Source organism: Dermacentor silvarum, chromosome 5 (genome assembly GCF_013339745.2).
Source record: "Dermacentor silvarum isolate Dsil-2018 chromosome 5, BIME_Dsil_1.4, whole genome shotgun sequence".
Taxonomy (NCBI): domain Eukaryota; kingdom Metazoa; phylum Arthropoda; class Arachnida; order Ixodida; family Ixodidae; genus Dermacentor; species Dermacentor silvarum.
Window position 1 is genome coordinate 30,491,874 of NC_051158.1, and position 21,469 is coordinate 30,513,342.

The following is a 21,469-nucleotide window of genomic DNA, read 5'->3' on the forward strand; positions in this document are numbered from 1 at the left end:
TGCGGTTGTCCCTCAAGGGGGCGCCAGTTCCGCATCGAAGGCACGAGCCCGATAACATTTGCTCCATAATTTGCAATCGTTCAATAAGAATGGCTCGCTTTTAGGCAACCTACCTACGAATTTCTTCCGCTTTATTATCTAATCACTGTCGACGTGTGTTTTAATCCTTTGAAACAATTTGCGGTGATTTGATATCTGGGGTACTCACGTACTTTACCACTATATATATACAGGGTGTTTCAATTTAGCTGCACCAAATTTTTTTTAAATTGCCTGTGGCAGATAGCACAATTATAATCGTTGATCTGAACTACTCGATGAGGCGGCCATTACTTCCACGAAAAATCAAAACACCTAATTGAATAATTAACATAATTACGCTAGGTAACTTTTTAATTAATGATTTTACGGCACATCTTTCAATCTAATTATAGCCACTGAGTTCGCAAGGCGTATCCACTTGGAACGAACTCTCAGGACTGAACCAGTTTCGAGATATTAATTTTTAACGTGTCCGACGAAATGTATGGGCGTTCCAGTTAACTTTTTGAGGAAAACGCTGTTTTATGCATCGAAGCACAAAGTTAACTTCGAACATTATACACTTTGAACATTATAATTTGGAAACTGGTTCAGTCCTGAGAATTCGTTCCAAATGGATACGCCTTGCGAACTCAGCGGCTATAATTCGTTGATTGAAAGATGTGCCGTAAAATAATTAATCAAAAAGTTAATTAGCGTAAATATGTTAATTATTCAAATAGGCGTTTTGATTACTCGTGGAAGTAATGGCCGCCTCATCGAGTAGTTTAGATCAAGGATTATAATTGTGCTATCTGCCCCAGCCAATTTTAAATATTTGGTGCAGCTACAATGAAACACCCTGTATGTATGTATATATATATATATATATATATATATATATATATATATATATATATATATTGCAGCTGACGATGGTCTGCTCCGGTCTATACGTTGCACTTTTTTCCTCGTAGAGACAGGACGTGCTTCTAGTTCACTGATAAAACAATACATTGCAATGTGGTGAACGTGGTTTAATTCATGGATCGGGAACCTCGAATAGGTACGACGCAATGCTAACAGGTTTCTCTCACATTAACCACTACATCACCACTGAACTTTTTTTTCTTGAGGTAAAAATAAACAGAGGAGTAGTAGTAACCGTCTGCTACCATCTTTTCACTTGGATAATAAGATCGAATTTTTAAAATGTTTAAGTATAAATTCTTCCACTAGGATATACCTAAACAAAGCGGGAAAATAGGTAGCAGCACTAAAAGTCTCTATCGAAATGGTCTCGTTGTAACGAAGTGTGCCAATGTATGGGGCACACAATTCGTAGATGCGAGAATGAGGCGTACACGATGCAATAGACTCAATGATTCGTCGCAAATGCCAGCGCCTTGAGTGATATCATTGCTTTTCGATGCAGCACAATTTTGATGGCCATTGGCGAACCATTCGCCATTATTGGCGAACCAGACAGGTAACATCGCGAACTGTTACTTTTAACAATCTAGAACATAAAATTTGACCTTGTAGCAAATTTCGAGCAAGCACAAAGCAGCAATAAGCGCAATATCCCTGGTTTTATACATTTTTTTTTTCATTTGGTGCAGGGAAAACACAGGTTACTGCACAGAAGCAAGGAGATTCCCTTTTCCTTTGCAGGTAATCACAATCTTGTAAATTTATTTGCCTTAAGAATACCCTGACGATTACACGTACTTTTAAAAGGCAGGCGTGCAGACAGAACAAACACAAAATGAATAAAAAAGAAAGACGGCACCATCTTTTCTCTGGTGTTCCTCTAATTATTGTCGGCGTTTTACGTTCCTATCTTTTAGTACCACGGATCCTGAACCTGCTCCCTCTGCTGTCCGTCATTCTAAAAGAAATTGTGCCTCCACACGCCGGAGGCATGGTGACACGTTTACTTTATTTGAAAAATCACAATAGGCAGGGGGCCCCGCACCTGCTTTTGTGTTTCTTTGTTTTTTGTAACCGCAAAAGCAGGCCAGCTAAGAGAGTGTTGGCAGCAGACGAGATGGATGGCGACCTATAGATTTCCGAGTGAGGAAGAAAAAATGTACATCTGAGTGAAGGCCGAGTGGTCCTGCGTGAAGGTCACCGGGTAATTGTAGATCAGCGCGCTGGACTCTTCCGCGGGTGATGCGAAGCTGTGGTTGTTCTTTCGTGCTGCGCATGCGTCAAAGAGAAGAAGGAGAGCAAGCTTGAGAGCGATGACACGAAACCGACATGAATTGCAGAAGTTTACAACCACGTCCTTTAGATGGTCATTAAATAGAAGCACTGCCCCTGACAGAATCACCAAGACATTGTAAACTTGTAAATTCTTAAATTCAAGATAATCATGCTTGCCTGGCCCTTGCCTCACCTGCTTTCACAGGTAAATGCCGCTAGCGTGCGTAACACGGGACCCGGCCTTTCAGACAAAAAAAAGGCAAATACAGGTTTGAAATTGGTCACAGACGCTCTCTATACGCTTTATTTTCGATAAATATTGTCACGAGTGGAGCTAGACACTGGTAACTACAGAAGGCGAGCGCGCGGCAAGACAAACATTTTTTGAGGCGAACTAGTGCGAGTTCTTTGCAACATGTGCGAGCACGGGCGGCGATCGGCAAAACAGAGAGCATCACCTATGTGTGGGCAGTATTTAAAGGCTGCGAAGGAACATGCAGTAGTACTATCGCGAGAGATAGCGCGAGTTGCCCTGCCTGATACGATGGGCCCATCGCAGGAACGAAGCTGGTATCGCGGTAGGTTTGCGCGAGTGCTTAAACACGACAGCACTCGTCGTTCGAAAGATACTGGTATGCACAGATGTAAAGCCCAAAAGGCACGTGGCAATATATAGATTGACCGATTCGCCTTCTCAGCTTATGCTTGATAACTGTATTCCTAAACTGGAGGCACAAAGCAAGGTAGCAAGGCAGTTTTTATTTAGTCACTGCAAACTCGCTTAGTGAAACTCGATGCGCGCATACATCAATTCCTTCGCATCGCGCTCATCCAGACGTCACCGTAAGAATAACCACAATTGGCGGCCATATTCTGCGCACACCCCAACAAGGTTGATGTTCTCTCATTTCCTGAAGTCCCTAGATATCTATTGCTGAAAATCTAGGGACTTTATTCTTTTCCCATGCACGTTCACTGCGTGGAACTCGTTTCCCGGCTGACGTCCTCGCGGTTTGATTCCGCAAGTTCATTCGAACACGCGGTTGCTTCCATATTGAACGCTTGAATTGCGTGCCCGCAACTTTCGGCTGTCTTCTCGGCTACATTGTATTTTGAGTGTTTAGACCATTTTTTTTTCTTTTTCTGTTTCTGTCGCGGTTGATTCAGTTGTCGCGTCCTGTGTTATTTTTTTTTTTCCATTAGGGCATCATGATTCCTTTGTTACTTCATAAGGACTTTATTGCTGCATGATACAACAGAAGTGTGTTCTTCGTATCCATGTAGACCCACTACACGCTCTTTTAAACCAGTCTATTCTAAATAAATTAATTAATTAAGTAATTAAGTATGTCCGTATTTACTGCGATACATCCGCTAGCATATATATTTATGTCCTGCAGTGAACTAAATATAGGATGATGATGATGATGATGATCTGCTAGCGCCCGATACGTGGCGCCGCGGTGCTGTCTGGTGCGTGCGGTACCTTGTGTGCGTAACCAGCCGTGGTTGCTTAGTGGCTATGGTGTTAGGCTGCTGAGCACCAGGTTGCAGGATCGAATCCCGGCCACGGCGGCCGCATTTCGATGGGCGGCAAAGTGCGAAAACACCCGTATACTTAGATTTAGGTGCACGTCAAAGAACCCCGGGTGGTCGAAATTATTCCGGAGTCCCCCATTACGGCGCGCCTCATAATCAGATGGTGGCTTTGGAACAAAAAACCCCATAATTTTAATTGTGTGCGTGGGAAATGCGACGTCTCCTCAGGGCTCTCTCCCCCACTGCCTATTACAAGCCTGGATAAACGTCTGATACACACATATAACACACACACACAGAGAGAGAGAGAGGGAGAAATAAAGGAATGGAAGGGGCTCAACTTTTTAACACGAAAGTGTTTTATGCCGGGGTCCACCAAGACTTCACTGACGTATTTCCGTCACGGAAATACGTCATAGAACATAATACAAAGAAAGAAACCAGAAGAAAAAGTTCCACAAACATGCAAAATTTGGAAATCGAACCCACGACCTCTCGGTCCGCGACGATAGATCGCCGAGCGTTTAACCCATTGCGCCACAAACGCATTTGCAGAGAGCTACACAGACGCGCCTTATATATCTAACACTCCTCCGTGTACCCGCGCTCTTGCTCGGGGCGGTGCCGCCGCCTACGAGCAGAAAAGAGAAGTACTGCATTATGACACTAACGCGCACCGACAGTGAACGCTTCGGTGGTCTCAGCACTACGACGCCTCGATGCCAGCATTCGAAGGGACGCTGGCATCAAGAAGCACTACCAACGCCACCTAGGTGGCGTTGGTAGTGGCGTTCACCGTACTCAGCACAGCGGAGCGTGGCCTCCGCAATTAGCTCTGAAAATGTTTCTGAAGTTGATCGCGGAGGCTGCAATTACGACGCGCTGTACGTGCTGATTTGACTCGGTGACGATTCAGTTACGTGCTTTGTCTTGCGCGTTGTATTAGTGTGTCAGTTACGTGCTTCGTCTTTCGCGTTGTGCTAGCGTGTGCAGCGTAGTGCAGCTTCCATATGCACGACGGTTGCTCATGGTCATCGACGTTGGTAGTCGTGATGGAGGAGACGTGCCACCAGGCGTCAGCGTGGGTGCATCAACGCCTAAGGGCGCTTTAGCCACAAAACACCAATAGACATTATATATCAATGTGCAATAAACATTACACTACTTCTGTGAAGACACGTTTCACTTTCGGGTTCTATACCGATTCCTATATAAGAGGGATCAACCACATTTTTTTTTTCATTTTAGCAAACACGTGTATATAAAACAGACATCGATGCCCGAGAGAGCATATAGGGTAAATTAATAGCGTTGAATTTAATTGTAGAAATATAAAGACAAAGGAAGAATGAACAGTGAAAGAAAAGCCAACTTTCCAAAGGCGGGAGTCGAACCTACATATACCGCAGTACGCGGGTGGTGCGGACACGTGCACTCTTTCTAAATAGAATCTGCGTAGAAATGGTTCGCTGAGATCCGACTCCCTAAGGTTCACAAAGAAAAACGTGAAGGTCTATTGAAGCCACGCGATGGGATGAGGCCCAAAAACAAAAAACAAAAAAAATCGTATACAGTACCATAGCGTCGCCTGCCAACTAAAGTTTATTTGACTAATGACTCCGATTTATTCGATTAATGTTAGTTTGCAGTCAGTGCAAGTGATGTTGCAGATGCCTTCGTGGCCTCGTCCCACCATGCTGCTTCAATATACCTTCAAGATGAACCAACCGCCTAAATCAAGTTGTTGATACAAAAAAACAAAAACAAAATACACTTTCGCCGCGCGCAACTTACGAGTACATCCACACACTGAAAGCCGAAATCATGTACCGTAGCTTCCCGAAACGCAGGCCATACACTCGCCGTTAGCATACTACAAGGGAGCAATATGGCCGAAGTTCACTGTAAAATAATTTACACCCTTAAAAGCGAATAAGGGTATAAATTGGCCTATAACTCGCACCCTTATACCCTTATTATGTGTAACAGTATGAGTTATATATCGAGTTACACCATTTTACCCTTAATAATGAATAAGGTGTTAAACCGGTCTGTAAATCACTCTCTTACACCTGTATTGGGTGTAAGGGTGCGTGTTACACCCTTTCTCTATTAGGAGTGAATAAGGGTGTTAATCGGTCTGCAACACAACTCACACCCTTACATTCCTATTGGGTGTAAGGGTGTAAGCTATAGACCAATTAACACCGTTAAGGACTTTAAGGGCGTTAATTATTCTGCACCTGCGGGCGCCCGAAACGCAAGATAATTCGGCGCCTATTAGAACTGCAGATTGGACGAGTTGGTAACGCACCCTTACTGACGGTTTCTTTTTTAAAATAAAATGTTCCCCATAAAAACGAAACTCCTGGTACACGTCAGTTTCTAACAAACACCCTTTCCGTTGATAATATAAGCCGCTCGACCGGGCTTCTTCGGTCGGCGTTGTCGTTTGAGGTCCTGCGTTCTTTTTGCTAGTGCCCGCGGCTGGACGTTGTGCTCCGGGGCAATACGGTATTACGGTGTATAACTTGAGTGACGTCAAGTGCGGGTACCACGTGACCTCGCCACTTCGATAGTACGAATGTATTTAGTGCGCGTACCTTCCTCCAGGAAAAAGTTTCCCAGGTACTGCGAGGCTTGCACGGCTTTCTTGGTGTGGGGCACATGGATGTGACCCTTCCTTTCTGTCCACTCGAAGTTGTTCTTCTCAGGATGGAACTGGACGCCGTAGAAAGGGTACGAGAGCGCTGCCAATAGACAATCAATCAATTCATCAATCAAATTATCAATCAGCCAATCAATCAATCCTTATTGTTTCGTACAGGTACGCAACAACGCATTTTCTAAATAGCCGTGTGCGAATATTCGAAAAATTTCAGTAACGTATAGAATTCGATTGGAATCGCATTAGAATAATCGATTTCGAATAGCGAATCAAACGCTATTTGATTCGAGCTTCGAATCCAATGGGCGGCATTCGTAAATGCGAGTGTTTGTTTCATAGTTTTCAAATAGTTTAAAATTTTCTTGCACGTGCGAATTAAACACACACATTGGAGCATATTAAAGTCCGATAATTGCATCTCGGTGGCCATAGCAGACCTTTCAGTTAATTCGGAAGTTTGGCCAACAGCACAAACGATTTTATTGCGATAGCAATTATATGGACACTCCAGGCGTATTTCTGCCGTCGGTATCGGCGTCGCCGTCGCCGTCATGTTCCGTATAAAGTCCAAGGGCGATAACATCGTTGCCGCGCGCCGTATGCTGTATGGGCGGGTGAACTTTAGCCAGATGCAGTCCCGTTTCGGCAATAAACATCAGTACATCCTAGAAGATGTACTGATGAACACGGAAGTTACACGGGGAAGCGTGCTATACATTGCTTATAGAGTCCGGCTTTTTCTTCTAAACCACGATCATTAGCTCTCCGGGGAATTCCGAGTGTGCTAACAAACTGATTGTTGGTTCTGAATGTGACTTTCGAGATTTTATTAAACGACGCTTCATAACGTGTTACGTGATGTTTAATAATCGCTTACGTTGTGAATACTAGGATACAAACATCGTTTTATATCAACGGTGAGAATGACTAATTTTTAATTTGGGAACTATGGGAAAAGTATTTCATATTCGATTCGATTCGTTTCTGAAGCTATTCGATTCGTATTCGATTCGGTGTCAAAGTTTACTGTTAGCACAGCCCAATATTTTCACAGAGGCGAGATCCCACAACCCTATCAAGGGTTGTAGCAGGGATTCGTTTGTTATTTATGGGACTATCATGAAAAGGAAATACGAATACGAATAAATACAAATAGCCCAATTATTTTTGCGCAGCACAGAATAAATCGTTAAAACATGAGCAAAAAAGTTATTCGTGAACATGGTATTCATTTTTGCAAGCTAAATAGTTGAAAGACAAGAAGTTGCTACTGAAGCGATGTGGATGATGCGATGCCACGAAACAAAGTGTTTCAGTTTCGCTACAACGTACGAAAACTAAAGCAATCTATATTTAGGTCTTACGTGTGGTAGGCATAGTAATGTGCTTTAAATGGTAGTAAATACCTGTCAATTACTCACAGGGGACCCTGATCACGAGAAAGAAATTTACAGAAGAATAAAATTGGGTTGGAGTGCATACGGCAGGCATTACCAAATCCTGACTGGGAGCTTACCACTGTCGTTGAAAAAAAAAGTGTACAATTATTGCATTCTACCGGTGATAACATATGGGGCAGAAACTTGGAGGTTAACAAAGAAGCTCGAGAACAAGTTAAGGACCGCACAAAGAGCGATGGAACGAAAAATCTTGGGGCTAACGTTAAGAGACAGGAAGAGAGCGGTGTGGATCAGAGAACAAACGGGGATAGCCGATATTCTAGTTGACATTAAGCGGAAGAAATGGAGCTGGGCAGGCCATGTAATGCGTAGGATTGATAACCGGTGGACCATTAGGGTTACAGAATGGATACCAAGAGAAGGGAAGCGCAGTCGAGGTCGGCAGAAAACCAGATGGGATGATGAAGTTAGGAAATTTGCAGGCACAAGTTGGAATACGCTAGCGCAAGACAGGGGTAATTGGAGATCGGAGGGAGAGGCATTCGTCCTGCAGTGGACATAAAATATAGGCTGATGATGATGATGATGATGATGATGATGATGATGATGATGATGATGATGATATTTAGGCCTTATGTGTGGTACGCATAGTAATGTGCTTTAAATGGTAGTAAATACGTGCGCTATATTGAAATGTTAGCTTGACTCAAAGGCATTGAACAGCGATATGTAAAGGTGTGCAAGCAAGAAGTCAAACACGATAACTGATACCAATTGTGACAGGTTTAGTAATCCATAATCATACGTGACTGCATTCCCTTTTTTTCATTCGTAAACAAAAGCTCAAAGTACTGTCTTTTGTGCTATATTTGCGGATTTCAATGTTGTAGCTAGGTTTAGTCTTAAATTGCTACGGAATACGCGTTGTGAGAATATATGTAACTATAGCATAATGTTAACGGTTTGTTTAACAAGTAAAAGTAAAGTAACCTCTAAAAAAGAGGCATTTTCCTGTAAGTTTAGGCATTGTTTCAAGAACATGTTACGCCACGAATACTTTGGACGAAATGGATCACTTTGCTCAAGAACTTTCGAAGCGAGAAGGACAAAGTTCTAACAAGTTCCAGTGCTAGCCATAATTGCTATACTGGCTTAACAACCATACTTAGAGCTCTCAGTAGACATTCCCTCGAGTAAATATTTTGCAGGTCCCAACTCTATGACTTGCATACCTTCCATGCTCGAGATGAACGTCACGCCGTCCGGGCCCACGTTCGTCGAGGTCGGCCGAAAAAACCTGTCCAATCCGAAAGCGGTGAAGTTCTGCGAAAGGCAACCAATAGGAAACGATTGGCAAGATCTAAGAACGTTCCGTTGCCATCGTACAAACTAACGACAGTAGTAGCGAGTTTTAGCGTGTCTGGTATTCCGGTAAACGCCAGTGGACTGGGCGTTTTACCGGATGGGCGGAGGCGTGAACGTGAACGGCCTGCACGGTACAGCCACCTGGTGGAGCAGAGCTCAACCAGACAAGCACAGCTAATATTGCAGTAACCAAGTATATTGTGCATCGCTGCTGGTGTAACTTTTCGCCAGCAACACCGATTACGCCTCTGCCGAAAATTTGCACCAGCAGCAAAGTAAAATACACTTCGTTACTGCCATATTAGCTGTGTTTGTCTGGTTGAGCTCTGTGTTACCAGATGGCTGCACCGTGCAGGCCGTTGGCGCCTCCGCTCATCTGGTAAAAAAACACCCAGTCCGCTACTGCTTACCGGAATATCAGACTCGCTAAAGCTATCTAATAACAGAGTTCCGGCACCCCGTAGATAGACGCACTGGCACGTGAGACAAAATGTCACGAGGCGTCTTCGGGAACACCGGTACTGGTGGTGACACCTCGCGACACCTCGCGACGCAGCAACCAAGATAAGGTAGTTAAAACAGTGTCGTATTTCACCTTGGGAAAAGGAAGCTAATAGCGAAGTATTTTAGCTATAATTGCGCAGGAGTACACGCATTAACAGCAGCTTGAAAATACAATGCAGCCCATTAATGTAAAAAGAAGGAAAACATTTAAGAAAATCCTAGATAGTCGTGCACGGATTTCCATCATTCACGCTCACAACTCGAGCGTTTTAGAGTGGTGGAGCAGTAGAGATGACGATCTATGAACTGGGCCCTACAACACTGTGCTTAACAGCATATAATCTTGCACTGATCCTGTCCCCCTTCATTGTGAACAAGACTTCCGTGCGGGATCTGATACATTAAGTTTTTAATAATCTCTTTTTCTCTCTCTCTCTCTCTCTCTTCGGCTGCATATCCGCTCTGTTTCTTAATCACTTATCTGCTATACGCCTAGCGCGACCTTGGTTTACTTTCATGCCTTTGCATCTCATCTATTTCTCTTAGTCACCTATATACACAATACACGACTTTCCCCGACTCTGTTTACATGTCCTTATTTGAACCAGAATGTCGGTTACGACGTTTTATCTCTAACACACACTGTCTCTTAGCATTACGGTTATCTTGTGTATTTTTCATGGCTGTAGACTGTATAGACTGTATAGTTGTAGGCTATTTATTCTTACTCGAAAAATATACTACGTCAACATCGTTGAAATCCAGGGTTTTATGGAATCCCGTCTGATCGGGATGAGACATGAGGAGAAGAAAGGGAACGCCGACCAACAAGATGAACAAGGCTTCCACGTGGGAGTCGGAATGTCTTTCTTTTTTTTTTTTTTTTGGTCGGCGTTCTCTTTTGTCATTACCTACAGTCGAGAGCAAAGGTCTAGCGACCACGGCATCAGTACAAGAAAAAAACATTTTTAATTTCTTCTAGCGCAGCCGTGCAACGTGAAATGTACTTAATGCATGACGCTGGTCACACACGCGCACGTAGGCAGAACCACTTGACTTCACCCTTTATACCTAAGCTGCGAAGAAAAAAAGATTTCAGTGGCACCTGTGGTCCCTAAACTTTTGCTCTCGACTGTACATGATTCATGATAGTAGTCTGCTCGGCCATTTGGTGTAACATATCGTAAATGTACGAGCGGCTTAACTGCAGAAGTGAAGAAAGACTCGATCGGACAGCGTCTGTCCTGTCAAGCCTCCTTTCACCCCTGCCGTTAAACCGCTCATGCCTTTACGATATGTACAGCCTCCCGCCATTTTTTAGCTATATCGCGCGAGCGTACATCACGCGTCATTTTAGCGCCTTTTAAGCGGCGATAATCAGCGAGACCGGCAGAAGTACTCTCAAGTACACCAAGCACTCTCCTGTGCAAGAGTCGTCTAATGCGATGTTCCCTTCAGGACGACGTACGACCATATTATAGTGCTCTCGCACGATATAGCTAAAGATGCGGGAGGCTGCAGTGTAGATGGTTCTGGCGGTCGTATATACCTCGGGTGTGAGACACTTTCCGTGGGAGTTGTACGTGATCGGCTCGGTCCTCAGCGCCTTCTCCAGAGCCCTGGGAAGCTCGTCGAACATCCGGCTTCTCCGGAAGTCTTGGTGGTTCCGAGATTGATGGCGGTAGAGCGGGTTTTGCAAGAGAACGAAAGGTTGCAATTGAGGAAGAGGGAGCTACGTGCAGCGAGACAAAACATGAACTCACTAGAGAGCAGAGCGTTTCAGCTTGGTCCGTGAACGTATTAGTGTTTGCGAGATACCGCCAGGTAACACGAGATTATATGGGCGGTAACAAATGTGGTAGCGACCTCTCGCGGCGCAAAGTTGAACCATGGAGTACCAATACTTAAGAAACCTTCCATATTCGAGCTAACTGTTGTTGTACAACGTTATTGGCCGGAACATATGATTGTTAACGTGCAGTCCGTCTGATGATTTTTCCTTCGAAGAGAACACTCGCGTGGTACAAATTTTTTAAACACATTGTGTTTAGACAAAGTGTCACAACGTGTCGCTGTCAGCTCTGCTGTCAACACTGTTAAAACAGCGTTGCATGCAGGCTCTCTATGCAAACCTTATGTTCCTATCGTCCGCGGCTCCGGTAATCCCCGCCAAATGGTAAGAAGCTTGCGGACAAGCTAAAACGTATTGCGGTTAAGGAATGCCAGCCGAGATACCGCGGGAAGGTTTACGCGGGTGGCCGGGCTGGTGGCGCCATCTTGTGACGTACAGTGTAACCATAGTAGACGCAAAGTTATTATTGGAGTGACAAACACAGCCTAGCTACCTGCGGGTTTACAAATGTCGGCCGCCACGCACTCCTTACCATGCAGTTCTTTTATTTATTTGCCTTCGACAGGAATACCCCCGTAACAAGATCATTTCTAACATGCTGTAGTTGGATAAACCGTCACAAGATCTCGCTACCAGCGTAGCCACTGCCGTTCACGGCTACGGTAGCCCGGCATTTTTTTGTAAACGGTAATACGATTACGGACGAGCTAAAACTCCCTATTAAAACGTAACGTGTGCCAGAAAGCAGCCAATTTCAGCATCTCGTAATATGTTCAGTGTTTAATTAGATCAATTTCTGCCATTCACGTGTTACATTTAGCAGTGCAAGGGCAGCTCAAGCCATGTCGTGGAGTTATTTGTGAGCTACCTGAATTTAAGCGGTGCTGGAGGGAGGTTAGTCGCAGTAAACTTTCTTATATATATATATATATATATATATATATATATATATATTATATATATATATATATATATACATGTAGGGGTCGATCCTGATCTGATTACAATCCCTTAACCAGCTCTCGAAGGACCCCGCACCAGGCCGCATTACAAATTTCGGTTATACAGGGGAAGCTGTAGGGCACCGTCTGGGGAGCGTCTTACCACAAGAATTTTTTTCGTACTCGTTCATTATTAGAGGAGACTGGATCCTTCGATCCTTCGATCCTCGACTCTCGATCCTTCAACCTCGGCTAGCCTCTGCAAGCGACATTTCTTCCTCACTTTCTGCCATGTCGGAACAGAGAGGCCGAGCGCCACTTTTGCGCAACAAGTCTCGCCTCATCATTCTTTTTCAAGCGAAGCTTGTATTGCCTCACAAGTGTCGGTGCCGTTTGTAGATGTGACCGCAAAAAAAAAAATCTCACTCTCAAGCCGCGCGAAAATAAAAATTGCTTCGTCGGGCTGCGGATTCGAAACACCGAACTCCGGGTTGCGAGACCACCTCGCCAACCGATTCAGTTGATCATACGCTCCCTTAAAAGCGGGCTTTTATATGCGCAAGTGGTCGGCACGCGCTCGTGCCACTGCTCCCGCTTTCGTCGTCGTCGTCTGCTTCCACAGCTGGCTGCGTTGGCGCTAATCATTCCAGCGTAGAATTTCACTTCTCTTCTGTCGTCGTAAGGGAGATGCCGCGTTTACGAGGGTATGAGCCATTGCTCAACGGGGTATGATCCATTCAATGTCTTATGTAACGGACAGGTTTAATTTTGAAGAAATTTCATGGAAATCCATCCAGAACGAACGCGCACGGGAAAGGCCTCGTCGTCAACGTGCCGATTCTAGCGTGAGGGCCTCCGAAGCCCAGGCGAAACGTCATCGAAGGGCCGCGGACCCCGAGTTGAGTGAGCGCGATGTTGAGGCCAAACGTCAGCGTCGTCTAGCCCTCCAGGCATCCGACAAAGGTGTTGCAAACTTCAGCAAGCTAGCGCCAACTTCCCCGGTGCGACGGCCAGGTTCCAACGCGAGTTTCTCAACCGGAACTTCGGAGCCAGCTGCAGTGCGTGTGACCGGTTGTGGTCAGTGCAATTCGTTCGGAGGAACACCGAAGAAACACACAAGCTTTGCTGACTCCCATTTCCTCGACACGGCAAGGGCTACTAATTTCTCTCTTTCTCTCTCTCTATCTCTCCCTTCATCTGTTTGCTCCGTGACGCACTCGCAGTGGCGGTATGTTACGCGTTCTGCATTGGACGATTTTCCGACGTCACACGTGCCATAATCGGTGACGTGGCAGGCAGTGCGTCTTACGTAGAGGCGTCCGTGCGTGTGACGTTGGACTCTGTCGCTGGATGCGAGCACCCCTCGAGAGGAAGGGTGCGCGGTCTTTCCGCGTGAAATTGCAGCTTTCTTTCGCACCGTGCACAGCCGCGTGAAACTTTGCACACACGATTGCCAACGCGTGATCTACACGCGCCGCGCTTCTCTGTTCGTAATGCTCAAACCTGGTGAGAAGAATTTAATAGTAGGGCTAGTTGGTCGTGCATTGCTGACGAGAGAAAATTAGCGCAGACAAAAAAAAAAAAGGCAACTCACGCGAGACCTCTATTATCAAAAAGTCTCGCACAGCAGGACGTGATGCACCGCCGCCATGTGAACATTGCGGTGCGCGCCCCGCCGTAGAATAAAATTAGTTAAGAACGTACAAGAGTGCAAGAAGTATAGCAGTTAGTTACGGACCGATTTCGTCATGCTCAGAGCGCATGCGCAGTGGCCCTGCCGGCGCCATGATGGCAGTAGCCGCCTCGCCGCCTTCACGCTCTACTTGAGGCTCAAGGCAATGTCGAGGATATAGCTTTGGTGATTTGAGCGTTGCTGGTTCTTCCGGGCACAAGTTTTCACCCAATAAAGAGTTACATTCTTACGTCAGATATTTTCGCCATCACTACGATGTGACATTATAGTTATCAATGAGTCTCGGGAGCATACGGACGTTTCAATCTACTACTGTTATATGATACAGCGAGACTTTCTCATTGCCGTTTGTTGGGCGTGTTGGTAAACTGATTTGGATAGCATGTTTCGCGCCAGCAAACGAGGACAAGGAATTAGCGCGTTGTGGTGTTGTACATCTTTCTGTCCTCGTCTGCGAGCGCTAAACAGGCTATCCGAGTCCTTCTCGGTGAATTTGTGCCAGCCGCTTTGCTTCACGCCAGATCAAAAAGTCGCTACCACTCAAGGAGGTTCCCAAAAAATCAGAGCCCTTCCACTACTCTGAAGATGGACGCCAGCGAAGCGGTAACTATCGTTGGTCTGTTGTAGTGAATATTGCCCCCACGATGAGAATGGGCGTTTCGTCGTTGGGCATCACCCAACCGAACATGTCTGTCATTAACGTTCCGGTTGAGAAACTCGCGTTGAACCCCTGGCGGTCGCACCGGGGAAGTTGGCGCTAGCGTTGCCGAGGCGTACACCACCGTTGTCGGGTTCCTGGAGGGCAAGAGAACGCTAACGTTTGGCCCCAACATCGCGCTCCCGCAACTCGGGGTCGGCGGCTCTTCGCTGACGTTTCGCCCGGGCTTCGGAAGCCCTCACGCTAGAATCGGCCCGTCGACGACGAGCCCTTTCCCGAGCGCGTTTGCGGCGGCGTTGCTCAAACGCGTTAGGACACGTCGTCAGCTGCTCATGAATGGCTCATAACCCCGTAAACACGGCCTCCCCATTACGACGACAGAAGAATAGTGAAATTCTACGCTGGAATGATTCGCGGCAGCGCAGCCAGCTGTGGAAGCAGACGACGACGACGAACGCGGGAGCAGTGGCACAAGCGCAAACCGAGGGCCACCAACGAGCCAGCTGCGGAAGAAGACGACGCCGCTCCAGCCAATGCTGATGATGATAGTTTTTTTCTACACGCGGACACGAACCTGGGAGAACTAGCCCTCAACAGTTTCCCTGTAAAACAATTTTTCTTGGCTCCGTTTACCGCTGGTGAAGTTGAGCGGCAGTGCCAGGTCGTGGCCCTGGCACACTCGCAGGACGAGCTTGTCGATGGCCAGTCGGGAGAGTGCCTCGAAGCCCAGACAGGTACCCCACAGAGGGAAGTGCGTGCCGTTCTTGTTCGCCTGCATGAAGAAGAGAGCGGCGAAGGCGACAAACCATGGTCCGCACCGCCGAGAATCAGAGACACGACAATATTAACGCATCCGATCACGAAAAAGAAAACTTGAAGCGAAACAGCAAGTGTCGACGAACCCAATAATAATAGAGAGAAATGCCGTGGGAACAATTTTTTCGTGTTGTGATGAAAATATAACGCTAATGGACAGTTCGCAAAAATCTGTAAGTTGGCTTTCCTGCAAGGAAATTTTCCAACTTAAAACTCGTTCACAGGCTGCTTTTCTCGCTCTAAATGCTTTAACCCCTGCAAATGCCGGGGAAGGTGCACGAGCACCAAAAAGGCTTTTCAAAAAATTTCTGCGGGAATGTCCCTCCTCATTGTAAGCTCCGCGGTGTACAGAGATAAAGGGAGAAACGGAATAAAGGAAAGGCACGGACGAGTGCTCATTGGAAAGCATAGTTCGTTCTGCTAGCCGTGGTCGAGGTTATTAGGTTGGAACATATACGTGCTATGCGCATGCGCGGTAACATTTTTGCGACGTGTTCACTCGCTCAAAGCAAATCGATTCTTTCGTTTTCCCCAGTGTTTCCATCGGCCAGAGATCCCAAGTGTGATGGAAACGCATCTAAGTCTAGAAAATACATGACTGCGCAAGAAAAAAGACAATAATAATAATCAGTAATTAAAAAATTTTAACGCGAAGACAAGTACTGACCAAGAAATGCAACTAGTGCACTGACTTTTCGTCTTCAATAAAAGAGCATTGTTTATAACAAGCCGGACTCCCTAACGAGAAAAGAACTTACAGTGCATTTTCCAAATTTTTTAACAAACCCGCTGCACAGTAACAAAAATGTGATTCAATTGCCTGATATTTCTTGCTCAATGTTCCTCTTCTACGTTATGATCAACTTCTTTGCCTCTAGAAAGAAAAAAAAATCGGCGTATGTATTCTGTACAAGAAAAGGGTGGCAAAGTCCAGCCTTTTCGAAGAAGTCCGCGAATACACGCAAAATTGCCGCGCGACTGGCCTCACGAAGCAATTTCGCGCGTATTCGGGGGCTATACTTTCACGCTCGGAAAAACACTTTTACGTAGCACGTATTAAGCAACAGAAAGCTGTCGCGGGAGTTTTTCATGTTGATCTACAATTTCTTCATGGCCACTTTGCATCTACTTATGATATTTTAGAAGTTTAATCATTAATTAGGACTAATTATGTAATTAGTAGGAATGCTAATAACAACACGAGTATCTCCAAGCGACGGTAAACAACATTACCTTGGTTCTGTCCAGCTACGTGGCATCTGCATATTTTTAAATCTTGGTGCATGATATTTGGGAGACCCTGTATATAAGTTGCTATTTGACTGTTGAGCATTGTTAAATTTAGTTTTCCGTCACATGCGAAATGCCCGGCCTACTCCCGAACTTGTTTCGCTTCCCGACGACGAGCTACTGAATACCTCAACGGCGAGATTGAAGATTATCTTGGCGGCGTCCAAGTAGCCAGAGCTCTCCAGGTCAGCCTCACCACCCGGGAAGAGGACACTGCGACGTGAGGGGCAGAAAAGAAAACATAGATGCGATGCGGTTCATCAAAAGTGTTTCCCTATAAAAGTGAATTTGATCAATTAAAATCAGCAATTTCACCCGCTAATACTACGATCTCATTATCAAGCACGCAGCCCAATGGGGGTGCTCCGTAATAATGCTTTTTTTTTGGGGGGGGGGGGAGGGGGGAGGGGCACGCCGTAGTGGAGTGGGGGGGGGGGGGGGGGAGGCGAGGCTCGGGATTAACTTTGACAACCTGGGGCTCTTTAACGTGAACCCAGTGCCGACGCAACAGGACGCGTTTGTACCAGAAAGCTCGATCGCCTTCGTGCATAGCGTTCGCCGCCAGCATTTCCCGGTAAACATTACGGTTGCATAAGCTGCAGTTGCCGGGAAGGGTGAGAAGCAGTCGGGAATCTTTGAACGCTGTCGCGTTCCACTCTTAAAGGAGAAGCGAAAGCGTCCTCCAAGCTTTTATTGCGATAGCAATTATATGGACATTCCAAGCTGATTTCTGCCGTCGGCGTCTCCGTGAGGTTTCGTTTAAAGTCCAACGGCGATAAGATCGTCACTGCGCGCTGTATGTGCGCGTGAAAGCACGTGAGTTTTCACGCGGAGCGAACCCACGGCGGAGAGCAACCGCGACGGCTTCCGTTGCGTAAAAGGCCGTGGGGGGCTGGCAGGGAACGAAGGAGGGGGGGTGAGGGATGTTGTGCTGCGGTACCAAATGCGTATCTTGCGACCCGGCGCAAGGGGAACTGGAATCTCGCAGGCGAAAGGAGGAAAGCGGTAAGGCAGCGTGGGCGGAAGAAGGTGCGGCTTCTGCTCTGCGAGCAACTGCGTACTTGTACTTTGCACGGCAACGGGCGGTCACGTGCGCCGTATCTTGAAAGCGATCTGCTACACGTCCTACCTTTGTATGCGATGTGCTTTCCCCGTTCAGTTTCCGTTGAAGCGATAGACAACACGAATCCTCGTTCGCTGCTGCTGGCGCGTTTGCTCACGCCAGCGTTTCACAGCGTAGGCTGTTATGGGCTCGTTCCAATAACCGTTTCGGTTCGCGATGGTGTCCGCCGCCTCCGCCGCCGGCGTCCGGCCGGTTCCCGGTTGTAGCCGGTTCCCGCCGGGATCGAGCGCGCGCCCGCTGCGTGGGAGCCAGATACTCTACCACTGAGCCACGCAAGCTATTGCTATCGGGCGCCGGAAAAATGCCCGTTCAAGCAAGCGCAGACGATTCGAGCCTCCACCAGTATGATGGCGCTATCTAGTTAAGGCGCCTGCAACTGTTTTCGTCTTGCGTAGCAACGTTCATCTGGTTGCGCCAGATAAGTTCCACCCTCTCTTGTTCTTTTAACTCTGGTAGAACAGCAACGCAGCATCCGTTCCGATAAGAATACCACGCGCAGCTTCAACTTTAACCTTGGAGATATTCCTTTCCTGTACCATTATCTCGAAAACGCTGACTGGTCAATCGTAGATGAGACAGCTGATGTCGATGAACAGGTTCATTTGTTTACGAAAGTCATTGAAGATAGCATGGGCATATTTGTACCTACAAAACAGTTTAAAAAGTCAAAGTTCTATCATTGGTTTTCTAAAGAACTAAACGCGACAATAAAACTAGAAGACCCGTGCACACAGAAAAATGGGTCAAACAGGCCTAGATGAGTGGGAAATTGAATTTAGGCGCTGTCGTTGTCTTTGCAAATTTTATTAATAATCACTACAACCAAATCGAACGTGTTGAAGCTTCAAAATCATCCTGGAGCTACGTGCGCTCTAATTCTTAAAGAGAGCGCCGAAGATGTATGTCAATTGTTGACGAAAATGGTGATGTCCCGAACACTGCTGATGGCCTTGCAGGACATTTCGGTTCTGTATTTGGTGTAAAAGATGCCTCTATCTCAAGTAACACTTCCTTCTCAGATCTGGCGCTAGAAGTGCCATTACTAACTACCGGCCTACATATATCATCTGCGCTGCGCCATAAGTGTTTGAATCTGCATTGAAATTCCTGCTTTCTCTTAGTGCTAAGAACATTTTAATTAATGAACAGCATGGATATGTAGCTACGCGCTCCACAACAACGAACTTGGTCACATTTATGGCCCACGCTTCCAGTGCGATACATAATAGGGGCCAATTGGACGCTCTCTACTTTGACCTAAGCAAAGCATTTGATGTAGTTTGTCATGAGCTCCTTATTACAATGATCTCGCACGTGGACGTACCTTCTTCCGTCACTGCCCTGGTATCAAATTGCTTAAGCAATAGATCAAGCTTCGTTGGCATTAATAGGCAGAGTTCGATTAGATATGAGGTCACTAGCGGAGTTCCTCAAGGGTCTGTTCTTGGCCCTCTTCTCTTCCTACAGGTCATAAATGAGATTTCGACAGCAATTCGACACCCTTCCTTCCTTCTATAAGGAAGGAAGGAAGGAAGGAAGGAAGGAAGGAAGGAAGGAAGGAAGGAAGGAAGGAAGGAAGGAAGGAAGGAATCAACAGGATTCAGGACTGCGTTGACCTCCAAAAAGACATTTTTTTTTCACTGTATAACTGGTGAAGAAACAATATAAGCTACTCTTCAATGCTTCAAAAACTATAGTATTAATTTATAGGTGCAAAACACACCATGTGGAATTTCCATACACCCTTCGAGATGCTCCACTGCCCAGGGTCGATGAAATGAAAGATCTTGGTGTGTATTTCGACATAATGGCAAGCTTCTTTTTACACGCTAAATAAGCGAAACAACGTGCCCTTCGCGTTCTTGGTACTGTTTGTCGTATATTGCGTGACTTGCACTCGCCTGTTGCCTTTCTGTAATTGTGTGCGTTCCACTACTAGACTATGCCTCTGTAGTTTGGGCGGCACGCGCTAACCCAATTCTAACCTCATTGAACGCGTCCAAAGTAAACTGATATCTATTTTCAAAGTACCGCGTTTGCCGTTCTGGCGACCATATTCCAGCCCTCTCAAATATGCCTCAACTCGCACCTCTAGACTCAAGACGTATTAACTCAGACAGTTTGTTCCTCTGTAAGGTGGGCCATGGCATTACACATTGCCCAAAGCTTCTTGGTCATGTGCAATTGTCCGTGCAGCAAATGTATACCCGGCAACATTCCGCATTCTCTGCCTGGCCTTGTTGCATTAAAGACTGTCCTATGGCATGAGTATTCTGCCTATATTGATGTATTTCGGAGTTAATTTCCTGTGGTTTGTATAAGTGTACATAATCGTGTTGTATGATTAGCTCCCTTCTACGCCTGCCTCATCGTTTTCGATTTCTCTATTTGTTTCTCCAACTCGCCTTTTGTCTACCGCATATATCTTCTTTGTAAATTTTGTGTTGCGTATTACCCTTTAAGGGCACCAGTACGAAGGCTCTGTAGCTGTTCCTGGGCACTATAATAAATGATTGATTGATTGATTGATTGATTGATTGATTGATTGATTGATTGATTGATTGATTTGCTCGAGCGTTCGAGCTGCAAGAGCAGTCTTCTCTAGGTTTCGTATAGCGTCGCCTGCTGTGTATGAAACGGAGTTTAAACGACAATTTAAAAAAAACCCGATTCACCAAAACCGACGCGAAAAGAAAAAAGGTGGACGTATGTACATGGTATGCGTATTTGTGTGCACTGAAATACGGCACAAAACATGATGCAATGTTGCGCAATTGCATGATATTTTTGCATTATTTTCCTCGTTCCATTGTCAGGCGTTACAATTTATCCCATACCCTCTATTTGTTTTATTCGTGTCCAGTTTTTTCATTCAACCCCCCCCCCCTTTTTTTTTTTTCCACGCGCAGGCACGTCGAAGTTGTCTTCTTTGGCGTCTACTTTGGTTGACAAGCCTTTCTCCTTTTTTTTTTTTTTTTTTTTTACTAAGATGGTGCAATGTGGTTAACTTTCGACTATACACCGGCGCTAATTACGCCCGTATCGTTAACGTTTACCTGTTCTACAACTAATTATCGCTTCTCGACTCGCTGAGACCTACATTTTTTATACCTAAGGCGACTCGCTACGACATTCCGAAAATGGCGAAATTGCCCCCCTTTTCGTTAAGAGGTTACATGCATAGATAGCCAGATACCCAGATACGCCTATAACCCGCATGAAATCAGCAAGGAAAACCTCCTTCTCTTCGAGGTTCTGGCAGAACCAAACTACGTTTGTTGTCTTAAGTTATGCGAGAGCCGTTCCCACGCCACAATTCATTAAGGCGAAAAGCCTTAGGTGTCTATGTGGGCGGTGCCCTTGGCAGTGATCTTGGGGAAACTGCACCGCG

The 21,469-nt window shown here is 45.9% G+C and overlaps 1 protein-coding gene across 1 annotated transcript in view; it reads right to left on the bottom strand.

The window, feature by feature from the left end:
- Window positions 1–1,087: 1,087 nt before the first annotated feature.
- Window positions 1,088–21,469, bottom strand: part of LOC119454039 (uncharacterized) — a 65,421-nt gene continuing 45,039 nt past the window's right edge. Inside the window, exons 14-19 of the mRNA XM_049667882.1 lie at window positions 17,084–17,168; window positions 15,483–15,621; window positions 11,255–11,361; window positions 9,069–9,159; window positions 6,372–6,518; window positions 1,088–2,223 (exon numbers count right to left, since the gene is read on the bottom strand). Of these exons, the coding sequence (XP_049523839.1) occupies window positions 2,084–2,223; window positions 6,372–6,518; window positions 9,069–9,159; window positions 11,255–11,361; window positions 15,483–15,621; window positions 17,084–17,168 (709 nt within the window). The 3' untranslated portion in view covers window positions 1,088–2,083. The remainder of the gene's footprint in view (window positions 2,224–6,371; window positions 6,519–9,068; window positions 9,160–11,254; window positions 11,362–15,482; window positions 15,622–17,083; window positions 17,169–21,469) is intronic.